The sequence below is a fragment of the Notolepis coatsorum genome (genome assembly GCF_963971535.1).
Source record: "Notolepis coatsorum genome assembly, chromosome: 1".
NCBI classification, from domain to species: Eukaryota; Metazoa; Chordata; class Actinopteri; order Aulopiformes; family Paralepididae; genus Notolepis; species Notolepis coatsorum.
In genome coordinates, this window is record NC_140165.1 from 169,322,264 (window position 1) to 169,350,134 (window position 27,871).

The 27,871-nt window shown below is 45.4% G+C and overlaps 1 protein-coding gene across 2 annotated transcripts in view; it reads right to left on the reverse strand.

Moving 5' to 3' along the window:
* The window catches only part of adam10a (ADAM metallopeptidase domain 10a), a 361,448-nt gene that overhangs the window by 67,255 nt on the left and 266,322 nt on the right, over window positions 1-27,871 (reverse strand). For both annotated transcript variants that reach the window (XM_084321679.1, XM_084321680.1), the window contains one exon: window positions 26,122-26,305. In XM_084321679.1, the coding sequence (XP_084177805.1) occupies window positions 26,122-26,305 (184 nt within the window). The remainder of the gene's footprint in view (window positions 1-26,121; window positions 26,306-27,871) is intronic.

Sequence of the window (27,871 nt, forward strand, 5' to 3'; positions counted from 1 at the left end):
TAGAGTGGCATGGTGTTAGTGTGTTTATCAACTCTGCTGGTGCCTTCCTTTAAGTGAAGTATGTCTATAAAATACAGATCTTCCAGCATAATATAAAATATATATATATATAGACCGCTTACTTCAGATGTTTAAACTAAGCCTGGTCTGACAATGACATTTCTGTTTAACTTAAATTGGGGCAAATCCCATGGTTAGGCTGAGCTCACATTATATAAAACAAAATCTAACCTATAATGGCAAACTGACTTAAAGGCTACTTTTAGCACAGATGATTACAGATCATTTGATTCTTTGCGTATGATGATGTAATAGCAAACAAAAATAATGAGCCCAAAGATGCTGTTACACAGAGAGGTTGTTACAGAGAACATCCATTTTCTTGCCTGTTCAATCTGAAGGAGCCTTGTGCAGAAACCTCAAACCAAAGTCTCTGCTCAGCATACAATAAGCTGTGAACAACAAGTGAAATTAGCAGGAACAACACTGACATTGCAGCTTGGGTGAAGCCCGGTTGTCAGGAGCAGACTCCAGAACAGATGTCTGCTGTTGGCGTGTTTTGCTGTCTGACAGGCGAATTCACAAAGAATGGATTGCGCGGCGCTAATAGCACCTGTTACGGACGGTGTCCTTATGTATGTATATAGAGGGAGTAATGCATGTTATCTGTTGTATATATATAGGCATGTTTTGTTTGTTGTTGTCTTGTCTCCCTCTTGTGTCTACATATCCCATTCTCAGGTGTCTCCCAGTCCCAGTTGCAGCAGCAGCTGGTCAATCAGCAACTCACCCCAGTGCAACGGCAGGTGAAACTGATTCTGCAATCAACATCCACTCTCCCTTCATATACCCTTTTTGTTTCAGTGTTAGTGAGCTCCCTGGTTCGTTTGGTCTGTGTGTGGTGGTAACTATACTTGGTCTGTGTGTGGTGGTAATTATACTTGGTCTGTGTCTGTGTGGGAGCTCATTTTGTTATGTCTTCGGTATAGAGCTGGTGAAGGCTCTTGGCACTTTGTGCTGTCAGTTAGTTTAGGTCTTTAGTATACTGTAGTTTTGTGCTGTTTGTGTTCTGTAGAGCTGTGACCTGTTTGGCATTAGTTTAGTATTTGTACATTTCTGTTTTGTTTCTAACGTGTGTATTTATTCCTCGTCACCCAGCCTATGGTGATTGCTTTGCTTTGTATTAATCTTTTGTTTTGCACACAGGGACATTGAGGACAGGAAGATACCCTGGGTCTACATTTTGCATCACGTAGGTGACCTACTGTTAAAGACACCAGCCTTAGAAGTGAGCACCACCACCTGTACTTTGGGGCGTCCGCGCCTGTAAAGGGGGGGTGGGCTTTTATTTCTTTTTGATATTTAATTTGGTGCTCACTGGTAAGTCCTCTTTGCTCTCTGTGTTGCAGAGTTTTGAATTTTGTGAAATAAATATTATTATTTTGCAAATCGTTTCTTGTGTTCTATTTCATTATGGCTTTCGCTCAGCATCATCTGCACTGTACTTCACTTCGTGCACGTGCACTGAATAAAAAATTCCACCATGTACCTTTACATCCCAACATTCGTCTGGCCACACCCCCATCCGCTTACCTTCATAAGCAGGTGTGTGGTCACCTACTCGCCTCCTTCTTCACTTTCACCACAAGGAAGTGCCTTCGGTAGATCCCCACTTGACGAGGTTGTTAGTAGAAGAAAGTTGGAAAACAAAAGAACGGGAAGATACGTTGACATCATATCTTTATTTTCTCTCTCACTATTTCGAGAAAATACGGCGATATTGTCTTCGTTACTGGAGTGTCTGGAAGATGATGATCATTCTGACCTTCAACGGCTTTTTCGTATTAGGAGCTCACACCGCTGACATGCTCCCCAGCTACAATCCTCCTTGCTGCGGCTGGATGGGGTTGCCCTCCGGCCATACAGCTGGACTGTGGGAAGCACCGACTGTTGTGAGAAGCAGTTGTTTCCAGGGTGGGGTACGTACTGTTTTGCTTGCGAGCTCTGGTTGTGGTTGATGCTGTGGGGGTTAGCTGACAATTTTACGAAACGCCGACTCCAGACTGGGGTCCTCTGCTCGGCTTAAACGGCGGTCGGAGGATCTTGGTCTGACGCCCATGATGGTCAATCTAGTGGGCCGCGACCAGGTCCTGGTGAACCCAGGATTCTCGAGCGGATTCTTCTCTGTCCCGTGCAGGCCCCACCTTTCACATAAAAATTAAAGTACACCCTGACGAGGAAATGTGGGCATAGGATCTTCTTTATCGGGAGTTCCATGCTCAAAGTCGGCTGCAGCCCGAAATGGGAATTGTGCTGGCCCCGCTGTATGTCTGGATCACCGTTGAAAACTGTGTTTGACATTCTTTTTCTTTTCCCTCTTAGGGGAGGGACTTGGACAGCGGCCTGTCTGAAGTGTGGCTTGTTATGTCGTTGTGTACAGTTCAGGTGATAGCTGCTTAGCTGGCGTGCTAGTTTGTGGCCTACTGTGTTAGCCAGTCAGCTGTTAGCTGCGGCGCTAGCTCGCTGTGTTTACCAGGCTAGTAAACGTTAGCTTGTTGCTATCAGTCGGATAGCTGCTTAGCTGGCGTGCTAGTTGTGGCCTACTGTGTTAGCCAGTCAGCTGTTAGCTGCGGCGCTAGCTCGCTGTGTTTACCAGGCTAGTAAACGTTAGCTTGTTGCTATCAGTCGGACGGCTGTTAGCTTAATGCTACACTGTTGAACGTTGCTATGACTATAACATGCCTTAAACACTCTGACTACGACGTCATCTTTGACAGAGGATGTTAGTCGAACCTACACCGAGAGCCCTGCCAGCGAGGACTGCGTCAACATGGAGAAACGTAGCGGCTGGGTGGTGCAGCGACGTTACCCTCGTCGCCAACACAGGAGATGCTGTGTTCAACTTCGGTGTCCCGTTAGCCAGATTGCAGTTCTCTTGGCCTGCGCTCAGGGTAGGAGTCCCGACCGGACTTTAAACACTTCTTCTTTCCTTCCCTTCTAAATGTTTTGTAATAACGATGTTTTCCAAAACGTGTGTTGCTGCAATACATTGAGGATACGACGCGTGTTGTGTGTGAATTGTCTTGTCACTGGTATAGCTTCTCTCTCCATAGAAATCGGGTTGTTGTTTACATGTGTAAAAATGATCTGGTTAGTTGTGATGAGAACATGTGTGTTCATGTAACGTGAACTCACAACTAAGGGGGTTAATTAACCTATGAAGCTATGCTTAGTGACATGTGATTGAGGAATGAATTCTTTTCTCAGCCTGTAATGACAATGAACAGTGTGTTCACATATTAACAGGGTTACCTGTTCAACTTGGTCGTATCAAGGGTAAGGAAGGAGGGGTGATCCCCCCGGTTTCCCTGGGGCTTCCCCACCCTACTCTCAGACATGTTGTTTACAATATATGTGACCAGGTATGGACTTCAGGGTCATGTTGAGGGATCTTAATTTTTTTTTTTTTTTTTACATATTATGAAAGTACAGATTCATACCTTCAAAATAAGCCATCACTTGAACATTTTGGTGGGATACTTTGCAAGCTACTTCCTATGATTCATGGTGATTATCACAAAACGTATTCAGAGATAATAGCCTTCAAGAGACGAGCAGGCTATTCAGTGACAATAGTGAAACAACTACAACACTACCCAGAAGTCATTGTAATCCATGGCCCCCCTCTCTCTAGGGCAATTAACACCTGGCAGCTTTCCAGTCTGAGGCTCTTTGTTATTACAATGAGTCTGGTGACTGGTAGTGGTAGTGAAAGGGACCCTGATAATAAACAAGAAACTTAATCAAGTTTCAAGATTTTATTAGCATTTAAAATAACACGAGATAAAAATAGACATGCTAAAGTCAATGTTCAATGTTCTGATGGCCTCTCCAGAAGCATTTAGATGTAAATACATGTAGTGTGGTAGTGAAAGACACAACAACTAGGTTAACCTTCTGTAGTGTGGTAGTGAAAGGTTAACCTTCTGTAGTGTGGTAGTGAAAGGTTAACCTTCTGTAGTGTGGTAGTGAAAGGTTAACCTTCTGTAGTGTGGTAGTGAAAGGTTAACCTTCTGTAGTGTGGTAGTGAAAGGTTAACCTTCTGTAGTGTGGTAGTGAAAGGTTAACCCTTGTGCTGTCCTAACGATGAGGGAGCTCACTGGGCTTAAGGGAGAGGAAAAGATACATCATGTTTAAAGCCATATAATTTTAACTGTTTACTATTTTTAAAACATTTTTTTACCCATGTTTAACATTCATAGCCTATTCTCAAGATATCTGTAAAAAATTACACATATTTTCGAATTATAACCACTTAAATTAGTGTTTGTTTGATACCACGTCAGTTTTTATTGAAAAAAAATTTTTTTTCATCGAAAAAGACGGATACATGTTTGTTTTGACCATATTTCTAATATTTATTTTTGATAAATACCAATTAGAAATATCTCGACGAATTACCCCTGAATACGAATCAAAAAAAATATTAAAGATTCGCTCATTAGTTCGACCAGAAACGGCGTTGAGGCGAACGTTACGAAGCGCTCAGCGGTTCGAAATGTTGTTTGACCATATTTCTAATATTTATTTTTGATAAATACCAATTAGAAATATCTCGACGAATTACCTCTGAATATGAATCAAAAAAAATATTAAAGATTCGCTCACTAGTTCGACCAGAAACGGAGTTGAGGCGAAGCATTACTAAGCGCTTCTGTAGTGTGGCAGTGAAAGGGTTAACGCGCGCCTCATCTCATCTCCCCTGCCTATACACGGTACTGCGCACATTCACATTCATAACGTCCAGACAGGAGGGATACACGGTGCAGTAACAGTTAAGCATTTAGATGTATTTAGATGTAAATACATGTAGTGTGGTAGTGAAAGACACAACAACAACAACAACTTACTTTTAACTGTATTAACAGATTCCGTGCTGAATGCCAGCGCAGAAAATAGTTTACATCAGGGCCCCCACAATAATAATAATCTCTCGCTCCGATGAAAAAGCCATTTTTTATCACTCCGTTTCCGTATTAAATTAATTTACTTTTAGCCATTAGGTTGGAAAAAATGCACCCTACCGAAATTCGTTCACTCATAAAATTCTAACTGTGTTTTAATGGTTTTTAATTAAGTTAAAACACGCGTTTTATAACGGCCGTCAAGGCCTCTTTTTTTTAATCTTTTTTTTAGACACTGCGTTCCGTTGCTTATAACTTATAACATTAAGATAGTGTATTAATAGTGTGTTATTCTCTCTCTGAGAAAGGAGAGCTAAATAATGACGTCTGTGTGTTAACACCTATTAAGTACACCTATTAAGCCCCCTGTGGACAGGCCCAAGCCCGCGCGTGTAGTTTTTCTCCTCACTTGGAAGAAGATTTGTGGAACTATTATAACAATAATTACCTCATTTACAAGTTGTATTTAAGTTTGCAACTAAGGGCAAATAAGGGAACACATTAATGACAATTCAAATATGTAAAAAAAAATCAAGATTTCGATTTTTAGGATTTTCTGAACAGCAAGACATTTTCTTCATTTCAGAGCACCTCCCCCTTTGCGGATCAAATCGGGTTTGGTCACGGCGGGTCACATATTGTGTCACTGTGTTTGTGGGGATACGATGTAACCCTCAGCTTAATTGCTGGGGTTGTGCTTTCCGCTTGAGAAAAAAAAATGTCCTAAAGAAAGGATTGTTTGGTCACTTATCATGTGTGCTTAGCAAGGCCTGTGGCCAATACATAATCGAGGATTCTGTATTCTCTCGTTATGAAAAACGGCGTTCCTCTGTAGCAAGAGTGTACTTTTGCCATTTTTTGTTGTGATGAAGGGTTGTGTGTGTCGTGTGATCTACAACTGGGTTAGGTTTGGCCACAGAAGCACATGTGTAAGTCTGGTACCGGGGCTCTTAAAGGGGACCCTCTCTGTTCTGTGTTTTTTCCTTAGTAAAAATCAGATAGCAGGTTAGCACATGAGCTATGTGAGGCTGTTCGATGCTTCATGTAGCAGGCTATGACTGTGTCATGCTCTACTTGTCATTACATCGTATCATGGGTGTGGGGTCGTAAAGGGGTGAACTGGTAATCCTTTCCTCCCCCCTTTTTTTATTGATCTTTTTCCCCCTCCATTTTCCTCCGATTTTTTCTCCCATCCCAATGTTAGTCGTTATGCCAATTCCCAATCCCCTTCCTGGTCGCTGCGCACTCACCCCCCACAGTCGGTCTGGGAGAGTGGAGGCTATCACATGCTTCCTCCGACACACGTCTAGCCAATCAACCGCTTCTTTTCACCTGGCAGCGCGGATTCTCATTGAGAGGGCGTAGCGTGTGGAAGGATCACACTATCCCACTCAAGTCCTATCCGCGCTTAGCAGGCGCCCCGACCGAACTGTAGGAGTCGCTGTTTACAATGACCCGGACCCACCCCGCCAGCTTCTCCCACCCTCTAATACTGCCAATTGTATTAGTGCGAACGGCCAGCCAAGCTGGTGACAACCCCGGAGCTGTGAGCTGGATTCGAACATGCAAATCTAGCCGCTCCGGGGTTTGGTGACGAACACAATCTCCGTTACGCCACCTGAGCGCCCCTCTTTCCTCCCCTTTTCTGATTGGTCAGGGGTTAAAACCTCCTGTCCTTCGAGGTTCCTGTCACGTTGCTGTTCGGCACGTTACAGGGTAAGAGGGGGGGGGGAGTTTCCTGGTCCCACGCCCTGGAAGATTGGGCGTGTGCACCGCGAAAATTCCCCCGCCATAGAGTACGTCACTGAGCGCGTCTCTGTTGGTAAGACTTCCGTGGGTTGTTCAGGTCCATGTTATGGATCTGTTTCAGGGAGTTGTCAGAGCTCCTCCTCACGAAGCTCCTCCTCGGGGAGAAGTGCCTTCTGTGAGTTCGGACTCTCCTTCCCTGTGAGGGAGCCTCCTCAGAGTTTCAGAGCCTCCTCCTCAGATTGTCAAGGTGAGTAGAACTTCAAAAAGGAGTTCTGCTCTATTGTGTGTGTATTCGATTAAATTCGATTATTGAGTGTGTATTGGTTCAGTGCCTCCTCCTCGGAGAGCCCTAACCCAAGTGTTACATAGCTCAATGTTGCAATATGTTCTTTTCAATCTATACAGCTCGCATGGGAAGTCTCTCTGGGGATTTTCGTCTCCTCCCTGTGGCGAGGGTGGTGGGATGTAAAAATGTAAAAAAATTTTACCCTCAGCTGCGTCACGTGGGATTCATGTCAGTCTGTGTTTCTTTCTTTTTTAAATAAAAAGAGGAAGGAACATGAAGCACGACGGCTCCGTGTCGTTCTCCCAGGCGACTTGGAGGAACAATGTTTGGTGTCTTGCTAGACTATCCATTGATGTGTTTGGGTCTCGATGCGTACATAGTGCTGGCTCGGGGTGTTTCTGTTAAGAATCACGCAGGGGCTAAGTGCGCCTTGGTTGCTCGTTATTAAAACAGCGTTTTTATAGGGCAACTGGGATGGAGTTTAGTCTCTTCCGAGCGCCAGTTTACTAGGTTGTCTCGATGAATTCTCGTTCATATCTGGGGGATGTTAACGGAATAGATCAGAACATAGGTAGAGGGGTCTCACGCCCTTGGGGTGGGCCACTGAGTGCGGTACAAATGGGACCGTCTGGGTGGCGCCCTCTTTTCATGTTTTAGATCGACACGCATACCTACCCCCTCTTCTGGAGTGGGCATGTCGGCGTGGTTAGGGCACGGGACTGGTCTGGTCGCGCTGGTCCAGGTCAGTTAACCCGTTGTCCGCCGGGGATGCAGATCTGCTGTTCTGGTACCCTGAGGGACTTGTGCTTTTTTCGGGGGGAAAAATGCCGGGTCGGCCCGGGTGTCACAGGGTTAGGCGTTATGGAGACCCTTTGTTGGGTACATGTTGTACTCTGCACTATCGTAATGGCTTACGGCCATGCCAACCTGTACACGCCCGATCTCGTCCGATCTCGGAAGCTAAGCAGGTTCGGTCCTGGTTAGTACTTGGTTGGGAGACCACCTGGGAATACCAAGTGCGGTGTGCTTAGGGCTGGTTCTCCATTATTTTCGCTCCTCTCTCACGTGTGGCGAAGAGGGGGCTGTTGGGGTGATCTTTGGACCTCCTCTGGTAACCCTGTGCTTCCCGAGCCGCCGGGCCCGGTCCGAAGTAATGTTTCGTCGACCCGTAGGCCTGGAATAACCCTTTTTTGAAAACTGAAACACTTGTACTGCAGTATAGCCAGTGTATACCCGCAGGTGTGTTTTGGAGTTTTTTCTTGAGGGGTTATAGGAACGACCACCGTCTGTACCGAGAGGGTAGTTGATTCCCTGGTATGTTGGAGCAGAGTCAACTCCCGGGTTGCCCGGTTGAGTGTGCCCCTGCACGTTCATGACGTCTGCCAATCATGTCAGCCTTCTCTGCCTCGACCCCTCTGGGTGGGTTTTTTTTAATGGAGGCTTTGTCATGGTGGTCAACAACGCCAGCATACGCCCCTTCCGCCGGGGGGGCTGTTTTCAGCTGACTCCTTTGGCGCCTGTCTCGTCAGCAGTGCTCCAGGCTCAGGTTACAGCCTGCTGCCTGGTTTCCCCGGTGCGCTGCCTGCTTCCGTTGGTTAACCTTTTTTGAGTGCTTACGGCCATGCTGACTGCCTGTTCTGCAGGGTCAGTGTGCCAGGCGGTCTGCTATTGGGGGGAAATGGCCCGCCCTTGGAGGGGCCTTATCCGAATACGCTGGCGATGTGGGGGGCGGTGTCACTAAGTGACCGCCTGGTGGGGTCTTGATGCCTGGCGTCATTGACCTCTCCGGGCCCCCTTTTTCCAGGGGATCCAGTCCCTTCAGTGGGTCTGGGTCTTCCTTCGCGCTCCGCTGCTACAGCCTTGCCACGGGGTTGGGTTTGCTCTTGACCCCGTGATTTTGGGGGCAGTAACGAGGTTGTTCCTTCCGTTCGTTCCCTGGTGGCATGCGGGTTGTGCGTGTGTGTAGTTGTGGGGTCAAGCCACGGTCTGCTTGAGTTCCTCTTCGCACGGTCGGATCCGTCTCCCTCCCGTAAGCCTCCAATAGGGGGGGTATCCTCCATTAGGGAGGGTCGGGGGGCTCGGTCCTCCCCGGTCTGATGGTTGTGGGGGGCCTCAGCGGGGTACATTTGTCGGGCTATGGCTCCCGCTCAGCCTCTCTTGTGCAGATGATGCTGAGCGAAAGCCATAATGAAATAGAACGTAAGGTTATGTATATAACCAAGTTCTATGAATTATGGCGACTTGGTTATATACATAACCTTATGTTTTGTGTCACTGCACCCTCACCTACCCTGTCTGTGGCCTTGTGTTGCGTCTCCCCACTGGGGTACGTAACATAAATGGGGGATCGTTAGTGGGCAACAGACGGTTGGTGTTGGTGTGTGGTGGGCACGTTGGGTAGGTTGGTTTTTAGTAGTAAATTGATCGGTGTATGTTTGCGCTGGTGTCTCTTTGTAGACATGACGTCTTTTAGTGTGGAGGGGTTTCTGAGTGATCCCTCCGTGGATAATTTGGATCAGTGTAGGAAGGAGGATCTCTGTGCTATTGCCTCCCATTTTCAGGTCAGCCTTGCTAAAAGTTTGTCGAAGGCTGACCTGAGGGAGGAGGTGGTACGCCTTTTAGTATATAGAAAGGTGCTCGGTATGGGTGAGGGGGCGTCTTTTATTTCTTCCCCTCAGTCGGCCTCGGACACGGAGCATGAGGGGGTGGAGGGGGCGGTGGTGGACCCGGTTGCAGACGGGGTAGAGGAGGATAAGCCTCCCCTTTCGGGTGTCACGTCTCCAGGGCCCAGACATGCTTCACCCTTCCCTAGTGGGAGTACTGAGGAGGCCAGTCTTCAATTAAGTTTGGCGCGGTTACAATATGAGGAGAGGGAGAGGGAGAGAGAGGAGAGGGAGAGGGAGAACAAGAAGGAGAGGGATTACAGGTTAGCTGTCAGGAAGATGGAGCTGGATGCTGAGATCTCGAACTCTCGGATTTAAATCCACCCTAAAAACATGGCTCAGCAGCAACTCAAATTGGTCATAACACTTTCAATGCCAACGACGAGATAACTCGTTTGTTCATGCCGACCGTTCATTGCCAACGACGAGACATCTCGTTTTTTTTTTTATTAGCGATTTGAATTCATATTTCATCAATCTAGTCTCACGTTAGTGCTGCAAACTCTCTCTGAGCTCCATTGGGAAAATACCACCCCCTATCATCTCTCCCTGTGGTACTGCACCCCTTTGGAATGGATTGAATGAAACACATGGGGGGGGGGGAATCTAGCTTCCTCATTTTACTTCTCAGGCAAGTCACCCGAGAGGATCGGATTCATTGCAGAGCCCCAAAACAGCGTGGAATACATATTTCCAGTACCCAGCGTTGGATCAATAAACGCAATCAATATTTGGAATGGCGATCAGGAATTGGAATAATCTTTTTGGAGAACATCTGATCTGAGGTAAGGAATCTATTTTACCAGTTTTAGGATAATCAGATCTTTTTTCACAGAGATATCAACGTGTGCCCTATGTGTGTGTGTCAGGGTTTCCGTTAGAAAAAATTGTTGCCGGTCTCCGTGACCTGCAAGATTTCAATCTACCGGACAAATGAGATTAATTCCGGTCATAGTTTATTGAGCTTTAAAACAATTGATAGGCAGGCTATATAAAGAATGTCATCCTCAAGGCATGTAGATTTATAATATTATTACTTAAAACTAGGCTACTTTTGCATATACAGTCATTAATATATTCCAAATAAAATAAGTCCCTCGATACTCCGTGCTGCTGCTGACTTGAAATAAAATAGACCGCGTATGTGGGCAGTCGGTCCGACACTAAACAGCAGTCTGTTATAATCACATTTTTATGAGCTAACGAATTCCGTTATATTGGACATTTGTATTAATTATATCAAGCGAAGAACTGAGAAATTTGGCAGAGAGAGACGGCAACATTATCGTGGGTTTGCGTGATGTATATCTCCACCTCCCAACGACTTGGTGCTGGTCATAATGTCCGGTGAAAACAACTCCCTCCAAGCACAACTTGACCACCCGAACCGTACCAAAACAGGCCAAAATTAAATAGCCCATGCGACGAACGATTCATTACATTCGTTTCATCGTTGCTCCACCAAGCAGCCGGTCCAACAATGAAAGCTGTTGTCAGCGCGAGCCGGCCGCAGTTAGTTTGCAAGAAGCATCCAGCTGCAGACCCGCAGAGCAGCTTTCCAGGTCTGGGGACCGCACTGTGCCAGCAAAGCTGGTGGGTTCTGTGGGTCTGCAGCTGCATGCCTTCCGCAAATCCAGCAGCAAGCTCTCGCTGACACAGCGTCGTCATTACCAGACCGGCTGCTTGGCGAAGCAACGACAACAAACGCAATGATTGTTTCGTTCATCGCATAGGCCACCCAACTCCAGCCCATCCAAATACAATTCAAATAATCAAACTGTGCCCAGAGGGAACTATTTTCACCGGACACTATGACCGGAGAGATTAAATATGTCGGACTTCAACAGATTTTGCCGGTCAAATACCGGTAATTACCGGCTAACGGAAACGCTGGTGTGTGTGTGTGTGCGTGTTTGCTGATCAGGAAATGAGAGAATCGATTTTTCAGCTTGCTTCTATAGCGTGCATAAGTACACATATACTATCGATAATCTAGCGTTTATTTGAAAATGATTCATAAATAGGCCGAAAGATTTTCAAAATGGTATAAAACGGAAATGAACCGATTAAAAAACAATCCGTTTCGACAATGTTGACTGCAAACAAGTCATTGATAAGCAACGGCCAGATTACACACATAGCCATAATTTAAGACATAGTTTATGCGTTTGCAAATATGAGAGCTCTATCATTGAAGTGGGTGGTGGCATTCAAGGGGGGTAAGGCGCACCGCATGTCTGGCAATGAAAGTGTTAATATGGTTTTTATCTCATTTATCATAACTTGGCTTTTATTTCTCTTTATCATGAGTTGCTAGGGTTTGCGGATTTTCTTTTAACATTAGTTGACTGTATGAGTTTTCAGGTTAGGTGTTATTGTACTAATGTTTAGGGTGTGTCCTGTCTAGTGTACATGTCCATTTGTGTTTTTGTGCCTTTTATGTTCCATGTATGGACCACAATGGAAACAAGCTTTGGCTTTATTGTGTTTTATCCATTTTTGACCAGCGTGTTAACACTTATTGTTTGTCTTTCAAATGTTTGTCCTACGATTGTGTCAAAATAAAGTATTCAATCAAAAACTTACAACACAATCATGCTTCTATTCTTGCGTTTATGTCAAAACAAACAAACATCTGACTCAAGGTACAACAGTTTTATTGGGAAGTTTATTCTTAGGCTTTTCTCCAGTGCGTCCAGCTCCTCTTTCGATGGATTGACATGTCTAATAATTAGGGATGCACCGAATGGGAAATTCTTGGCCGAAACCGATACCGAAAATAGGAAACAGTTGGCCGAAAACCGAAAGGCCGAAAATGATTCATAGAATAGAATCTTTTTTTACCAATGTTGTTCAGCTACCTGATTATGGAAAAATATATGATTATGGCTAAACTTAACTTAAATAATAAATAATCACTATTATGGGTCTTTTTGTATCACAAACAGTACTGTATTTGCAAATCTGGTATGTCATAAATGTATAGATGTAGCAGTAGCCTACTGTCTATCTGTATGTCATGTATGTCATATATGTCCTGATGAATTGAAAATGGGGGACCCTGATGTAAACAAGTCGAAAGTCTTTCTCTGGTCTGCATCCCCTTAACAATTGTGTGTATTGAGCTGTACTGTATTGTACCCATTCTGCAATCTGTTAATAAAGTTTTCAATCAATCAATCAATCAGAGAGAGAGAGAAAGAGAGAGAGAGAGAGAGAGAGAGAGAGAGAGAGAGGCGGACATCTGTGCTCTACTGAGCACACCTTTCTAGTCCCCAGATGACTTTGGCACAGTAGACAGCGTCAATGTGAGAGAAACAATCCCTCCCCCTTTCGCTCTGAATAATATGCATATTAGATCACTCAAGTGATATATATAGTAAATAAGGATAAAGTATGTTAAAGACGCATTTATTGGACTTGTTGCGCGCGGAGTTTACATACTGTAGAAACAACTCCCGAGGAGATGCATTGCTCCCGAGTCCCAAGAGGAGTATCACGCAGGACTGAAGAGCTCACAGCGCGCATGTAATGAATCCGCGTTTTGATGACATCGTCACAACAACACGCGTTAGGTTGCTTCTGTTTCGTGATATATTTTCGGTGAAAAAACTCTTTCGGCCATTTGTGGCCATTTTCGGCCGAAAATTTCGGCCGAATTTTCGGTGCACCCCTACTAATAATGCTGTTTTCATTATTACCGTTAGATGTAGGCCCGTCATCTATTTCTATCTACTTGTTTATTGTTTACGGGTACGTTAAATCAAACGTAATATTGTCGGCGGAGTAGGTCATATTGACAGTCGAGTTAACGTTTTGATGGCAGTTGAAACTTTCTATAACATTCTAAAGCTAGCGCAGTGGTATATTCATGGTGATTTAACCGTGAGTGTATCATGAATATACTCACGGCTTAGAACGCTCTCGACCAATCACAATGCGTGGTCGGACCTACCTGTTGTATAATTAATCAAAATGTCCAATCTAACGAATTTTGTTTTCTCATAATAGCCTACTGCTGAATAACATGGACAAACCATTATGTTCCATGATTTTAATAAAACACAAACTGCCTATAAATGGTTATTGAGCTGCAAGCCCCTATGCAGAGTCAGTTTCATCACGTTGTATATTACTAGTCCTGAGTAATCATCATCATCACAATCACCATCATCACCACAATCACCATCATCATCATCATCATCATCATCATCATCATCATCATCATCATCACCACCACAATCACCATCATCATCACCACCACAATCACCATCACCACCACAATCACCATCATCATCATCACTATCATCATCATTCGCTCTGGGGGAAGCTACTGCAGCCTCCCAGGCAGAACCAACAGGACCATGAATAGTTTCTTCCCCTCAGCTGTCAGACTTCTGAATCAAAACTCTACTTAGCTCACGGCACCTCACTATATACCTGTGTATATAGCCATAACTTATGTAGACTTTATTTGAATGATTATTTTAATTATTATTTTGTATTCTCACCATTGCACATTGTGCCATTACACCCTACTGTACAGTTTTATTTATATGTGTCTTATATTGCAACTGACTGTTGATTGTCACATCCTGGTTAGACGTACAAAATCTCGTTGCACTGTCTTGTACCATGTAATGACAATAAAGTGAATCTAATCTAAAAACCACCACCACAATCACCAGCATCATCACCACCACCACAATCACCATCATTACCAGTCACCACTGGTCAGATGAACTCAATGGTACACTGGTTGAAGAAACCTGGCTTGGCTTCAAAACCAAATTCTCAACAATACTAAACAACATGGCCCCCCTAAGAACCACCAGGGCAAAAAATCGCGCTGAGCCGTGGATGCACACTGAAATACTGACCGCTATGAAAGCCAGAGACAAAAAATGCTCTGAATTTCATAAAAGTCAGTCAAAGCTTACCAAAAGCACGAGCAGTGAACTCCAAGCCCACGTGACTGAACTCAAACTAGAAAGAAACAGACTAAGAAATGACGTAAACTCCATGATAAAAACTGCAAAAAAAAATTTCATCAATGACAAAACTGAGGAAAACAAAAATAAACCACGTGAACTTTGGAAATTACTCAATAATCAACTAGGCTGCAGTAAAAAACTTAAAACCAGGTTCTCAAACATAAACATAAAGACAGACAACACGCTCATCACAGACAAACTGGATGTAGCCAATTACTTAAACACTTTCTTCACAAACATAGCCACAACACTGGTAAACAAACTACCCTCCCACTCAGGGCAGTATGGGGTAGAACACATAGTAGCATACTACAAGAACCTAGGCGTCCACAAAGACGATTTCAAACTGGAAATGGTAACTACAGATGAGGTACTCAATAAACTGAGCGCCCTCCAACCGAACAAGGCCACTGGCCATGACAACATACCCTCCAAATTCCTCAGAGACTCGGCAGCCGCCATCACCCCAGTCATCACACACATAATAAACCTCTCCATAAAACAGGGACACGTCCCCAAGGACTTCAAAATAGCGAGAGTAACACCCCTGCACAAAAAGGGCAGCAAATTAGACCCAGGCAACTACCGCCCTGTTTCTATCCTTACATCCATCTCGAAAGTCATGGAAAAAATAGTATACGAACAGGTCGAAAAGTACCTTACGGATAAAAATCTAATCTACGAATTCCAATCTGGCTTCAGAACATCCCACTCCACTGACACATGCCTTCTCTATTTGAACGACCACATCAAGCAAGAGGTGGACGCGGGCAAATACTGCGGCATGGTCATGCTAGACCTACAAAAGGCCTTCGACACTGTCAATCACACCATTCTGATTGACAAGCTAAAAGCAATTGGCAGTGAGCTGGATACAATCCTACCTGGAGGGGAGAGAACAGATGGTGGAGGTAAACGGTACCCTATCCCCCCCCCCCTCACAGTGAACTGTGGTGTTCCACAAGGAAGCATACTAGGACCACTACTGTTCCTAATTTATGCAAATGACATGTCGTCAGCTTGTGACTGCAACTTGTTCCTGTTTGCGGACGACTCAGCCCTGCTGGTCTCTGACAAGAACAAGTTACAGGTTGAAAAAACCCTCAGCTCGGAACTAGGCAAAATCTGCATATGGCTCGCCGACAACAAACTATCATTACACATGGGCAAAACAGAGTCCATTCTCTTCGGTTCAAATAACAAACTCAGCAAAACAGACGGCTTCTCAGTTACAGTGGGTGACAATATTGTCACAAGGAAAGATGAAATTACCTACCTGGGTTCCATCCTAGAGGCTAATCTTTCCTGTGACAAAATGGCATCCAATGTAATAAAAAAAGTCAATCAACGAACTTGATTCTTGTACCGGATCTCCTCTCTGGTAAACAAGAATACCCTGAAGACTCTGGCAGGAGCACTCATTCAAGGGTACTACGACTATGCTTGCACCTCATGGTACCAAAGCACCTCAAAGGCACTAAAAACCAAATTACAAACATCTCAAAACAAACTAGTCAGACTACTGCTTGACCTGACTCCTAGAACCCACCTCACCCCTGCACACTTTGCCAACCTAGGATGGCTTAGAGTAGACAACAGAGTACAGCAACTTGCAATGGGCCTGGTCTACAAGATACACTACATGACCAAGGTACCCATGTACATGTCAAAATACTTCCCAAAGGTCAGTGAATACCACGATCACAACACCAGAGGGAGCTCCACAAATCATGTAAAACCCAGATTCGGCTCAAACAAGGGACTAAACACGTTTCGCAATTATGCCACAACAATGTGGAACGCCCTACCCAAAGCTGTAAAGGAATGTAAATCACTACCCACCTTCAAAAACACTCTCAAAGAACACCTACGGGAGACTGCAATTCAAAACTGGCCCCTACAAATGTCCTAACCCAGTTGTACAATAAAGACCAAGCATGGCTTTGTCAGTATTCCAATGTACAGCCCCACCCAACCCCACCCCACCTACCCAACCTCCTCCAATGTACAGTTTCCATGTCAAATGTATGTCAGTATTCCAATGTACAGTGTCCCCCCCCCCCTACCCAACCCCCCCCCCCCCCCACCTCCAATGTACAGCCCCACCCCACCTACCCAACCTCCCCCAATGCACAGTTTCTATGTCAAATGTATATACTCTTCTTCTGGATTTTTTTAGTATCACAAACAGTACTGTATTTGAAAATCTGTCATAAATGTATAGATGTAGCAGTACTGTCTATCTGTATGTCATGTGTGTCATATGATGAATTGAAAATGGGGGACCCTGATGGAAACAAGACGAAAGTCTTTCTCAGGTCTGCATCCTCTTAACAATTGTGTGTATTGAGCTGTACTGTACTGTACCCATTCTGCAATCTGTTAATAAACTTTTCAATCAATCAATCAAAACCATCATCATCATCACAATCACCATCATCACCACCACAATCACCATTATCATCACCACCACCACAATCACCGTCATTACCAATCACCATCATCATCATCACCACCACAATCACCATCATCATCACCACCACCACAATCACCATCATTACCAGTCACCATCATCATCATCACAATCACAATCACCATCATCACCACCACAATCATCATTATCATCACCACCACCACAATCACCGTCATTACCAATCACCATCATCATCATCACAATCACAATCACCATCATCACCACCACAATCACCATCATCATCATCATCACGATAATCATCACCACCACAATCACCATCATCACCACCACAATCACCACCATCACCATAATCCTCACCAGTCACCATCATCACCATCTTCATCATCACCACAGTTACCATCATTATCATTATCACAATCACCATAATCATCACCACAATCACCATCATCACCACAGTCACCATTATCATCACCATCGTGTGTGTGTGTGTGTGTGTGTGTGTGTGTGTGTGTGTGTGTGTGTGTGTGTGTGTGTGTGTGTGTGTGTGTGTGTGTGTGTGTGTGTGTGTGTGTGTGTGTGTGTGTGTGTGTGTGTGTGTGTGTGTGTGTGTGTGTGTGTGTGTGTTGCTTGGCAGGGTTATTACTGTCTGTTTGCCCAGTGAACCCTGTTGTGATAAAACAGTCAGGGTTGATGTCAGAGCCACCAGGCTGTCAGTACAGAGCAGTCCCATCACCAGGCTCACTGCATCTCCATCCACCTTTAAACTGAGCAGAACACCAGACCATCTCAATGTCCGTTAGTGACCCTGGCAGAAGGAGAGCACTGCAGTTGTGACTAACGTCCATGCAGAGGGAGCAGAAACGCTCAAAATGCTGATGGGACAAAAACCCAGGGCGACTTAAAAAAAGCATTTCCTCCCTGGTCCTTGGAAGCACAGTTACATGCTCTCCTGAGGGAAGGTCAGGGTGTGTAATGCAGTAACTGAGGCGGAAGAGCTTATGGAGGTGCATGCCGGGGACACCAGGAGACACCAGGATGCTTTCACCGCTTTCTGATAAACATCAGCACCGCGCTCCAGAGGACAGAGCCAGAAAACCCACCGTACAAATTCCTCTCTTGAAAGCGAGACCCTGAACTGAGCTCATCTGAGTGGATTCTTTCAAAAAGGCAGAGATGAGATGCTGCAGCCTGGAAGCTACTGTACAGGCTCATCTGCTGCTGTGAAAAGGCTTCTGGGTCTGTCAGCAAAACCCCATTAGTACACAGTATACCCCTGTGTGTGTGTGTGTGTGTGTGTGTGTGTGTGTGTGTGTGTGTGTGTGTGTGTGTGTGTGTGTGTGTGTGTGTGTGTGCGTGCGTGCGTGCGTGCGTGCGTGCGTGCGTGCGTGCGTGCGTGCGTGCGTGCGTGCGTGCGTGCGTGCGTGCGTGTGTGTGTGTGTGTGTCCAGGCACACACAAAGACAAAATCCTGCCAAGTATGTGAGCTACAGTACGCTGATGACTGTGCCATCTTAGCTCACAGTCCAGAGTCTATGCAGCATGCTCTCGACACCATATCCAGCCTGTACCAATCCTTCGGTCTCCAGGTCAACATACAAAAAACCGAAGTCATGTCCCAACTCACTTCCCGAACCTCTACACCTCCCAGTTTTCACATAAACGGTGTTCCACTCAAAACAGTGGATAATTTCACCTACCTCGGCTCCACTCTGTCCTCATGCTGCTCCCTTGACGCGGAGATACACACACGTATCAATAAAGCGGCATCATCCTTTGGACGCCTACGCAGCAGGGTTTTTGAAAACCGAAACCTGAAGATCAGCACCAAGGTTGCCGTTTACAACGCAGTATGTCTCTCCACTCTGCTCTATGGAGCAGAATCCTGGACCCCATACCGCCGGTACATCACCAACCTGGACGCTTTCCACATCCGTTGCCTCCAAAGGATCCTCGGCCTGACCTGGGAAGATCGAGTCCCCCACACAGACATCCTCAACAACACCAACTCAATCTGTATGGCCGCAGCTGTGGCCAAAAAACATCTTCGTTGGATAGGGCACACCATACGTATGCCTGACCAGCGCCTGCCCCGCCAAGTCCTCTATGGCCAACTGAGAGGAGCAAAGCGGGCTGCTGGAGGCCAAAAGAGACGCTTTAAGGACTACACCAGGGACCTCCTAAAGTGTGCAAACATCACGCAGCTTGAAACTCTGGCACTCGACAGATCAGCCTGGCAAGTCACTTGTGCCACTGCAGTTTCCCAAATACACCAAACGAACCAAGACCGAAGATCTGAGAGGCGCACGCAACGACACCAGCGGGCGGCTGGCATCCCCCAGGTATCTGGCTTCCCTTGCGCCATCTGTGGACGGGTGTGTGGCTCAAGGATCGGACTCAACGCCCACGAGAAGTGGCACCAGCGGCAGCGTCGCTAACCCCCCCCCCCCCCTCTCCCCATCCCTGGAGCAAGCGTCATCATCGAACACGATGGACAGCTAAGAGAGTGTGTGTGTGTGTGTGTGTGTGTGTGTGTGTGTGTGTGTGTGTGTGTGTGTGTGTGTGTGTGTGTGTGTGTGTATGTGTGTGTGTGTGTATGTGTGTGTGTGTGTGTGTGTGTGTGTGTGTGTGTGTGTGTGTGTGTGTGTGTGTGTGTGTGTGTGTGTGTGTGTGTGTGTGTGTGTGTGTGTGTGTGTGTGTGTGTGTGCGTGCGTGCGTGCGTGCGTGCGTGCGCCTGTGTGAGCGCCTGTGTGTGTGTCTGTGCCTGTGTGTTTGTGTGTGTGTGTGCCTGTGCTTGTGTGTGTGTGTGTGTCTGTGCCTGTGTGTTTGTGTGTGTGTGTGCCTGTGCTTGTGTGTGTGTGTGTGCAATTATGAAATAAATCTAGCTTCCAGCAAGTGTTCTCAAACTTTTGACTAGTAGTGTACGCGTGTGAATGTGTGTGTGTGTGCGTATGTGCGTATACACTACCAGTCAAAACACTACACTTGCCAGAAGCTATGTTTTTTCCTAACTGACAAGGTTTAGTTTATGTACATACTGTTTAATGAAATTTAAAACACTTTACAATGTAAAACAAAACATAAGGGTAATTGAAAACGATCTCTAAACCTTGGAACAGAAGAGTCAACACCTCACAAGTCATTCTGTCCCAATATCTATGATCACATGAAATCAGGAGACTTGACATATTCAACGGCACTGTTCCAAGATGTAGAGACAACTCTTAATACTCCTTGTTTTGTTTCGTTTTGCATATTAGACAGGGTCAATTTTCAGAAAATCAAAACCCTGAAGGCATTTCGTGTTTATTTTTGGTACACAACATTTCTATGGGTATTAAGGGGTGCTGAATCCAAATCTGCTGTATACCAAGTTCAAAAATGTCAAATAAGGCCTCAAAATTGAGAAATCCAACATGGCCGCCAGCGCCAGCCTGAAATCTATTTAAGTGCATATCTTTCTGACTAAACAAGGTAGAAACATGAATGAAATGTGTTTTATATGTTTGCATACATGAATAATTTAAAATCATATCCTGATTTTAGATCAGTTGTGAAAATGTTGCTTGAAACTCATATTTATAGCAGAAACTGTGGTCGTTATTGATGCATAACTCATCAACCAAATAAGAAAGAAAAGCAGGATGGATTTATTCAAACTATTTTCTCTTGAATTTTTTATCAACATGCCATTTATGCAAATTAGATAGTCCTTAATATGCGTACAGTATCTTAGGTACAGTAATTTATTGTCAGTCATCAATCGTATTCAGGCAGGTGTCGCAGGTGTCTTGCAGTTGCATGATTCATCCAATGCCACTTTTCCTGAATAGAATAGAATAGATTATAATATAATAAAATAAAAAGATTATTTTACCATATAAATAAGTGAATGTTCAAGTTTCTTTATTAGTTGTCATACAGCATACAGAATACTTTGCATGAAATGTTTCTTTCTGTGTTGCTCCTGAGAGTGTGCTAGATAATAACAAGATAGTAAAAAATAAGTATAATAAGTATAAAATAGAACATCAAGAAGTCAAGTATGTAAACAAATGTAAACAACAAAATTGTTCAGTGTATCTATATATACAGTATGTACAGCTGGTACAAAAATGGTGAGGTATAGCTTAGCTTGTGGTGCCACCTTGTAGTGGTGAGGTGCAATAAGGAATGAGAATGATGTGCAATTTCCTTACCAATAATATAAATATAAATATAAAGTGTAAAGTGTGTCTAAAGTGGTAAAGTGGGTACTACAGTGTGTTTATTTAAGTGAGTGTATGTGCGCTGTGGGTGTGTTGATGGTTTGCTTATTGTTCATTGTTCATTCATTGAGCATCCTGATGGCCTGGGGATAGAAGCTCCTTCTGAGTCTCTCTGTGCTTGCCATGAGACTCCGGTATCGCTTGCCTGACCGCAGCAGTTCAAAGAGGCAGTTGTTTAAGTGGCTGGAGTCTTTGATTATTCTCTTAGCCTTGCCCATGCACCGCTTGTTGTAAATGTATTGGAGAGTGGGAAGCCCACCTTCAATTGTGCGTTCAGCTGAACGGGCCACTCTCTGTAGTCTGCTGCGGTCTTGTGCAGTGCTATTCCCAAACCAGAAGGTGATATTGCCAGTCAGGATGCTCTCTATTGTGCATGAGTAGAAGTTCTTGAGGATCTTCTGACTCACGTTGAACTTCCTTAAGCGCCTAAGGAAGTAGAGGCATTGTCGTGCCTTCTTGATAACACTGTCAATGTGTGTGGTCCATGTCAAGTCCTCGGATATGTGGACTCCGGGGTACTTAAAACTGTTCACTCTCTCAACCGGTGCCCCATCGAGGCTGAGGGGGCTGTAGTCCCTGACCCCGACCTCCTAAAGTCCACAATCATCTCCTTTGTTTTGCTGACATTCAGGGAGAGGCTGTTCTCTTGACACAATCCCGCTAGAACCTTAACCTCTTCCAGGTAGGCCCTCTCGTCGTTTGCAGAGATCAGGCCCACCACTACTGTGTCGTCAGCAAATTTGATGATTGTGTTGTTGTTCCGCTGTGCCACACAGTCATGTGTGTACAGGGAGTAGAGGAGGGGGCTCAGAACACAGCCCTGGGGGGCCGCTATGTTGAGAGTGATGGATGAGGAGGTCCAGTTGCCTGCTCTCACCACCTGGGGTCTGCCCGTCAGGAAGTCCAAGACCCACTGGCAGAGGTCATAGTTCAAGCCCAGGTCCCTGACCTTGACTATGAGTTTGGAGGGGACTATGGTATTGAATGCTGAGCTGTAGTCGATGAATAGCATTCTCACATAGTTCCCCTGCCTCTTGTCCAGGTGTGATGCTGCTGTGTGCAGCTCATGGGCTATGGCGTCCTCCGTGGACCTGTTGGGGCGGTATGCAAATTGCAGGGGGTCCAGGTTGATGGGGAGGGAGGAACAGATGTAGCCCTTCACTAGCTTCTCAAAGCACTTCATGGCTATGGAGGTGAGAGCTACAGGGCGGTAGTCGTTGAGGCAAGCAGGCTTGGATTTTTTGGGTACAGGGATAATGGTGGACTTCTTCAGACAGGTGAGGATGACAGCCTGTTCTAAGGACAGGTTAAATATGTCAGTGAATACCGGGGCCAGTTGGTCGGCACAGACTTTTAGGACACGGTCGGGGATGCCGTCCGGTCCTGCTGCCTTCCTGATATTCACTTTCTTAAACGTCCTCCTCACCTCATGTTCTGTTATTCTGAACACTGAGTCTCCATCAGCAGTGCCCCCCCCCCCTCCATTGCGGTGGTTTGTAGGCTGGTGCTGTTATTCCCAGCCTCAAACCTCGCATAGAAGGTATTGAGATAATTTGCCAGTTGGATGTCACTGTTCAGTTTGAGGGAGGTGCCTTTGTAATCTGTCATCGTTCTGAGGCCCTGCCACATAGCTCTAGAGTCAGCCTGTTCATATTGAAGTTCAATTTTATCCCTGTAGCGCCTTTTTGCTTCTATTACTGTCCTCCTAACATTGTATCTCGCCACCTTGTGGTCATTCATGTTGCCTGTCACAAGCCTGGCATTGTATGCTGAGGTGCGCGCCTTCAGAGCTTCGCGGATGGATTTGTCTACCCAGGGCTTTTGGTTTGGGTAAACTCTAATTGTGGTAGAGGGGATTGTTTCTTCTACCAAAGTACAAACAAAGTCCAGCACTGTTTCCGTGTAGTCATTAATATTATCTGTGTTATCGCGGAACACCCCCCAGTCTGTACATTCTAGTGCAGCTTGGAGCGTCTCCTCCGACGCCACCGTCCAGCGCTTCACATCTCGCGATACTACAGGAATGCGCTTGAGACTTTGTTTATACTGCGGTACAAGAAAGATGGCGTCGTGATCTGACTTGCCGAAAGGACTGGCAGCATGTGATTTGTACCCGCTCTTAAATTGCGAGTAGCAATGGTCTAAAATATTCCCGCCTCTGGTAGAACAAGTCACATGCTGGTAGAAGTTTGGCAGCACTTTTCTCAGATTGTGCCTGATTTGATGGATTGGTCATGGTATCTGTCAAAGACGACATCTACCCTCTGGTATTTTGCTCCCATCTTCAACACGGTGTCAGTGAACTTGTTGGCATAGTCACCAAATGTTGTAGTGTCCGGTGGCTTTCCGAGTGCCATTACCAGAGCTTGGCCATCAATGACCAGGCAGCTGGGTCCCTGAAGGGTAAGATCTGCAGGGGTTTTAACTTGTTTCGTCAGTATATTTGCTAACACAGACTTGTTGGTGGAATGTAGACTCCCGTTAGTTGTGGCCAGAGATGGCGGGATGGGCATGAGCTCATGCTGGAGGATATTGTCAAGGTCTACCTTACGACCTGCTCTGTAAGCTGTGATGAGCCTTTGTAGAATCTGCCTGTCCACTTTGATGGTGTTTTGCTTGTTCTTGGAAAGTTGCACAACTTCATACAAAGAGGCAAATGTCTTGGCTTTGTTCATTTGAATGGGTGATTTCAGGTTCAGGTGCTGGTCACTATCTGGAGGTTCACACAAAAGTTTGTCCACAAACATGTTCAGTTGTGCCTGTCCAAGGTGTTCTGCGCCAAGTAGGGATTCTTGAATCTCCGGTGTGACTACGTCCTTGTTGATGTATGTAAGAAAACTTACAAAAGCACATTTAATTCAGGTTTGTACCTTGTGTAGTCACACTTAACTCATTAAGCCCCACCATTTATTTTTTGAAAATTCGCCTAAAACAGCATGCTTACATTAAAACAAAGGCTTATATATCCAGATTTATAAGAGCTACTTGCATAAACTTGGTACCTGAATAAAGCTAAGACTTGGGGGATTCTAATGTTGGTGTCCAACACTGTACAGTTATTACCAAATTGCTGTAGTATTCCTGCAAACACTGAAGAAATGTCATTTTTTTATCCTCGCCTATACAAAGATTACAGTTAGACAGTCAAAAACACCCTGTTACTCATGGTTGCACCCCAGCTATATTCCTACTCTCTTCCTCCATAGGTGCAGATGTTCTGTGCAAAGTTTCATGTCAGTAGAATAAAAACTGTGGGTTTAGCACCTGTTTTTGTGGAGAGAGGGCCTGGTGCTGGCGGCCATGTTGGATTTCTCAATTTTGAGGCCTTATTTGACATTTTTGAGCTTGGTATACAGCATATTTGGATTCAGCACCCCTTAATACCCCTAGAAATGTTGTGTACCAAAAATAAACACGAAATGCCTTCAGCACTTTATACAAGCACATTTTCTGAAATTCTGCCTAGTCTATATCGTAATCTGCTTTAATTTTCAAGTATTTCCGTGGACGTACAATGTTGTTAGTTGTGGAAACAGAAAACTAGCTTCTGAGCGTGTGAGCGGAGCGGCGCGGAGCGGCCCAGACATCCGCTCTTCGCTCTAGACGTCTGAGTTCCGCTCTCATTCGCTCATGTTGGCCCCCCCCCCCCCAAGCCCATCTCCGCTCACTCAGCGCTCAGCTTCACTTGGCCCCCCCCCAAGCCCATCTCCGCTCACTCAGCGCTCAGCTTCACTTGGGCCCCCCCCAAGCCCATCTCCGCTCACTCAGCGCTCAGCTTCACTTGGCCCCCCCCCAAGCCCATCTCCGCTCACTCAGCGCTCAGCTTCACTTGGCCCCCCCCCAAGCCCATCTCCGCTCACTCAGCGCTCAGCTTCACTTGGGCCCCCCCCAAGCCCATCTCCGCTCACTCAGCGCTCAGCTTCACTTGGGCCCCCCCCCAAGCGCTCCCCGCTCCACAGCCCGCTCAGCAGAAAAAATATATATTTTTGGAGCATGATGTAAATTAGCTTGATTTTATCAAACTACAACAGTCTGCACCCCCTGGGCCCCTTAACAACTGTTTGTATTGAGCCGTATTGTATTGTACCCATTCTGCAATGTTAAATAACGTTGTTTATCCATTCAACTAGCTGTACTATGCTAAGGTAGCTAGCCTAGCCGCAATGCTATGGCCGATCCCATTCACGTTAGCATGTAAGCTAACAACAACAGCGCTTTTTGAGAGACTAAACTCTCCGCTCTTGGTGGTACATTGTGTTGATGTTGGTTTCGTTTCATCAATAAATGAGGCAGAACACAGTGAATGTATCCTTTTTTTTTTATTGCACTTTGTTTGTTTCTCACTGAAAATAAATGTTGCGTTCACCCGAGGTCCCGAGGTGATTTAAAGATGGCGGATTCTACTTTGACTTAGCAGGATGTGTAGTGACGGTTCACCCTTCTGATTGGTTAAAAATTACCTTCATGTTTGTACATCGCCACCTATTGCTTTGGCATTGTACTACATGTATATTACATCAGTTTAAACCACTGTGTGATCGTGTGCACTGAGCGGCTGGGAGCGGCTCGGAGCGGAGGAGAGCTCTGACCCATTTAAAAACACACTCCACGCTCACTTCAAAATCCACCGCTCCGCTCACGCTCCGCTCACATGCTCGCCTTCCAGCAAGTGTACTCAAACCTTTGACTGGTAGTGTATGTGTGTGTGTGTGTGTGTGTGTGTGTGTGTGTGTGTGCGTGCGTGCGTGCGTGTGTGTGTACACCAACCGGAGGGTGCTCCAACCCAAGCCAAGCCAAGCACTCCATCATCGAAGTCCCTGTCCGTGAAGACGTAGGCCAGGCAGTAGTCGTCGTGGTTCTGCTCCGAGTTTAGCTCCAGGAACTTCTCCACCCCAATGTTGGCGAAGCGAAACGGGTTGGACTTGTCGCTCTCGTCGACGGTGGTGTTTATCTGGACGGAACAGAAGAGAGTTAGTCTGGAGTTAGTCTAGAGAGGAGAGGGTGGTGTTTATCTGGACGGAACAGAGCTGAGGAGAGGGTGGTGTTTATCTGGACGGCACAGTTAGTCTGGAGTTAGTCTAGAGAGGAGAGGGTGGTGTGTATCTGCACGGAACAGAGCTAGTCTAGAGAGGAGAGGGTGGTGTTTATCTGCACAGAACAGAGTTAGTCTGGAGTTAGTCTAGAGAGGAGAGGGTGGTGTTTATCTGCACAGAACAGAGTTAGTCTGGAGTTAATCTAGAGAGGAGAGGGTGGTGTTTATCTGGACGGAACAGAGTTAGTCTGGAGTTAATCTAGAGAGGAGAGGGTGGTGTTTATCTGGACGGAACAGAGTTAGTCTAGAGAGGAGAGGGTGGTGTTTATCTGCACAGAACAGAGTTAGTCTGGAGTTAATCTAGAGAGGAGAGGGTGGTGTTTATCTGGACGGCACAGTTAGTCTGGAGTTAGTCTAGAGAGGAGAGGGTGGTGTTTATCTGCACAGAACAGAGTTAGTCTGGAGTTAATCTAGAGAGGAGAGGGTGGTGTTTATCTGGACGGAACAGAGTTAGTCTGGAGTTAATCTAGAGAGGAGAGGGTGGTGTTTATCTGCACGGAACGGAACAGAGTTAGTCTGGAGTTAGTCTACAGAGGAGAGGGTGGTGTTTATCTGCACAGAACAGAGTTAGTCTGGAGAGGAGGGAAGGATGAGAGGAGAGGCGCACAGTGTCTGGAGAAGCAGACATTTACATTTACATGTAGTAATTTAGCTGATGCGTTTTTCCAAAACGACTTACAAATTGGGAACAACAAGTCAGCAGGAAGGGTACATCTCTGGCAGCTAAGGATCAGTGGCATTGTTTGTCAAATAGTGTCAAACTTGAGTGTTATACTCTGAGTGCATAGTAGTAGGGATGCTCGATATTGGCTTTTTAACCGATACCGATATACCGATATTGTCCAACTCTTAATTTCCGATACCGATATCAACCGATATCAACCGATACCGATATATGCAGGGTTTCGGAATAATTTCAGGTAATTAACATTACATATCTCTTGTTGTGGAATTAACACAACATTATGCATACTTTTGACAATAAATAAAATCAGAATTTGTTCTTATTTGCTTGCCTGGGTAAATCAAGGTTATAGAAATGTACAAAAAAAAAATTACAAAAAAAAGAAAAACGATACCGATATTTTCCGATATCACATTTTAATGCCAATATCGGCCGATAATATCGGTAGGCCGATAATATCGGACATCCCTACATAGTAGTATAGTCATATTAGCATGATAGGTAGTAGTATAAGTATAGTAGCATAGTAGTAAGGTACATAATAGTAAAAGACAGTAAGAAGGTTCCCCATTTAAGATATTGATTGAAGATGTGTGTTTTTAGTTGATGGCGGAAAATTGGGCGGGTTTTAGCTGTTTTGACTGTGGTGGGAAGTTTGTTCCAACACTGTAGGGCGAGGACCGAGAATAGCCTGCTTCTCTTTGATGATGCCCCAGGAGCTCAGAGAGGAGTGGGTCTGA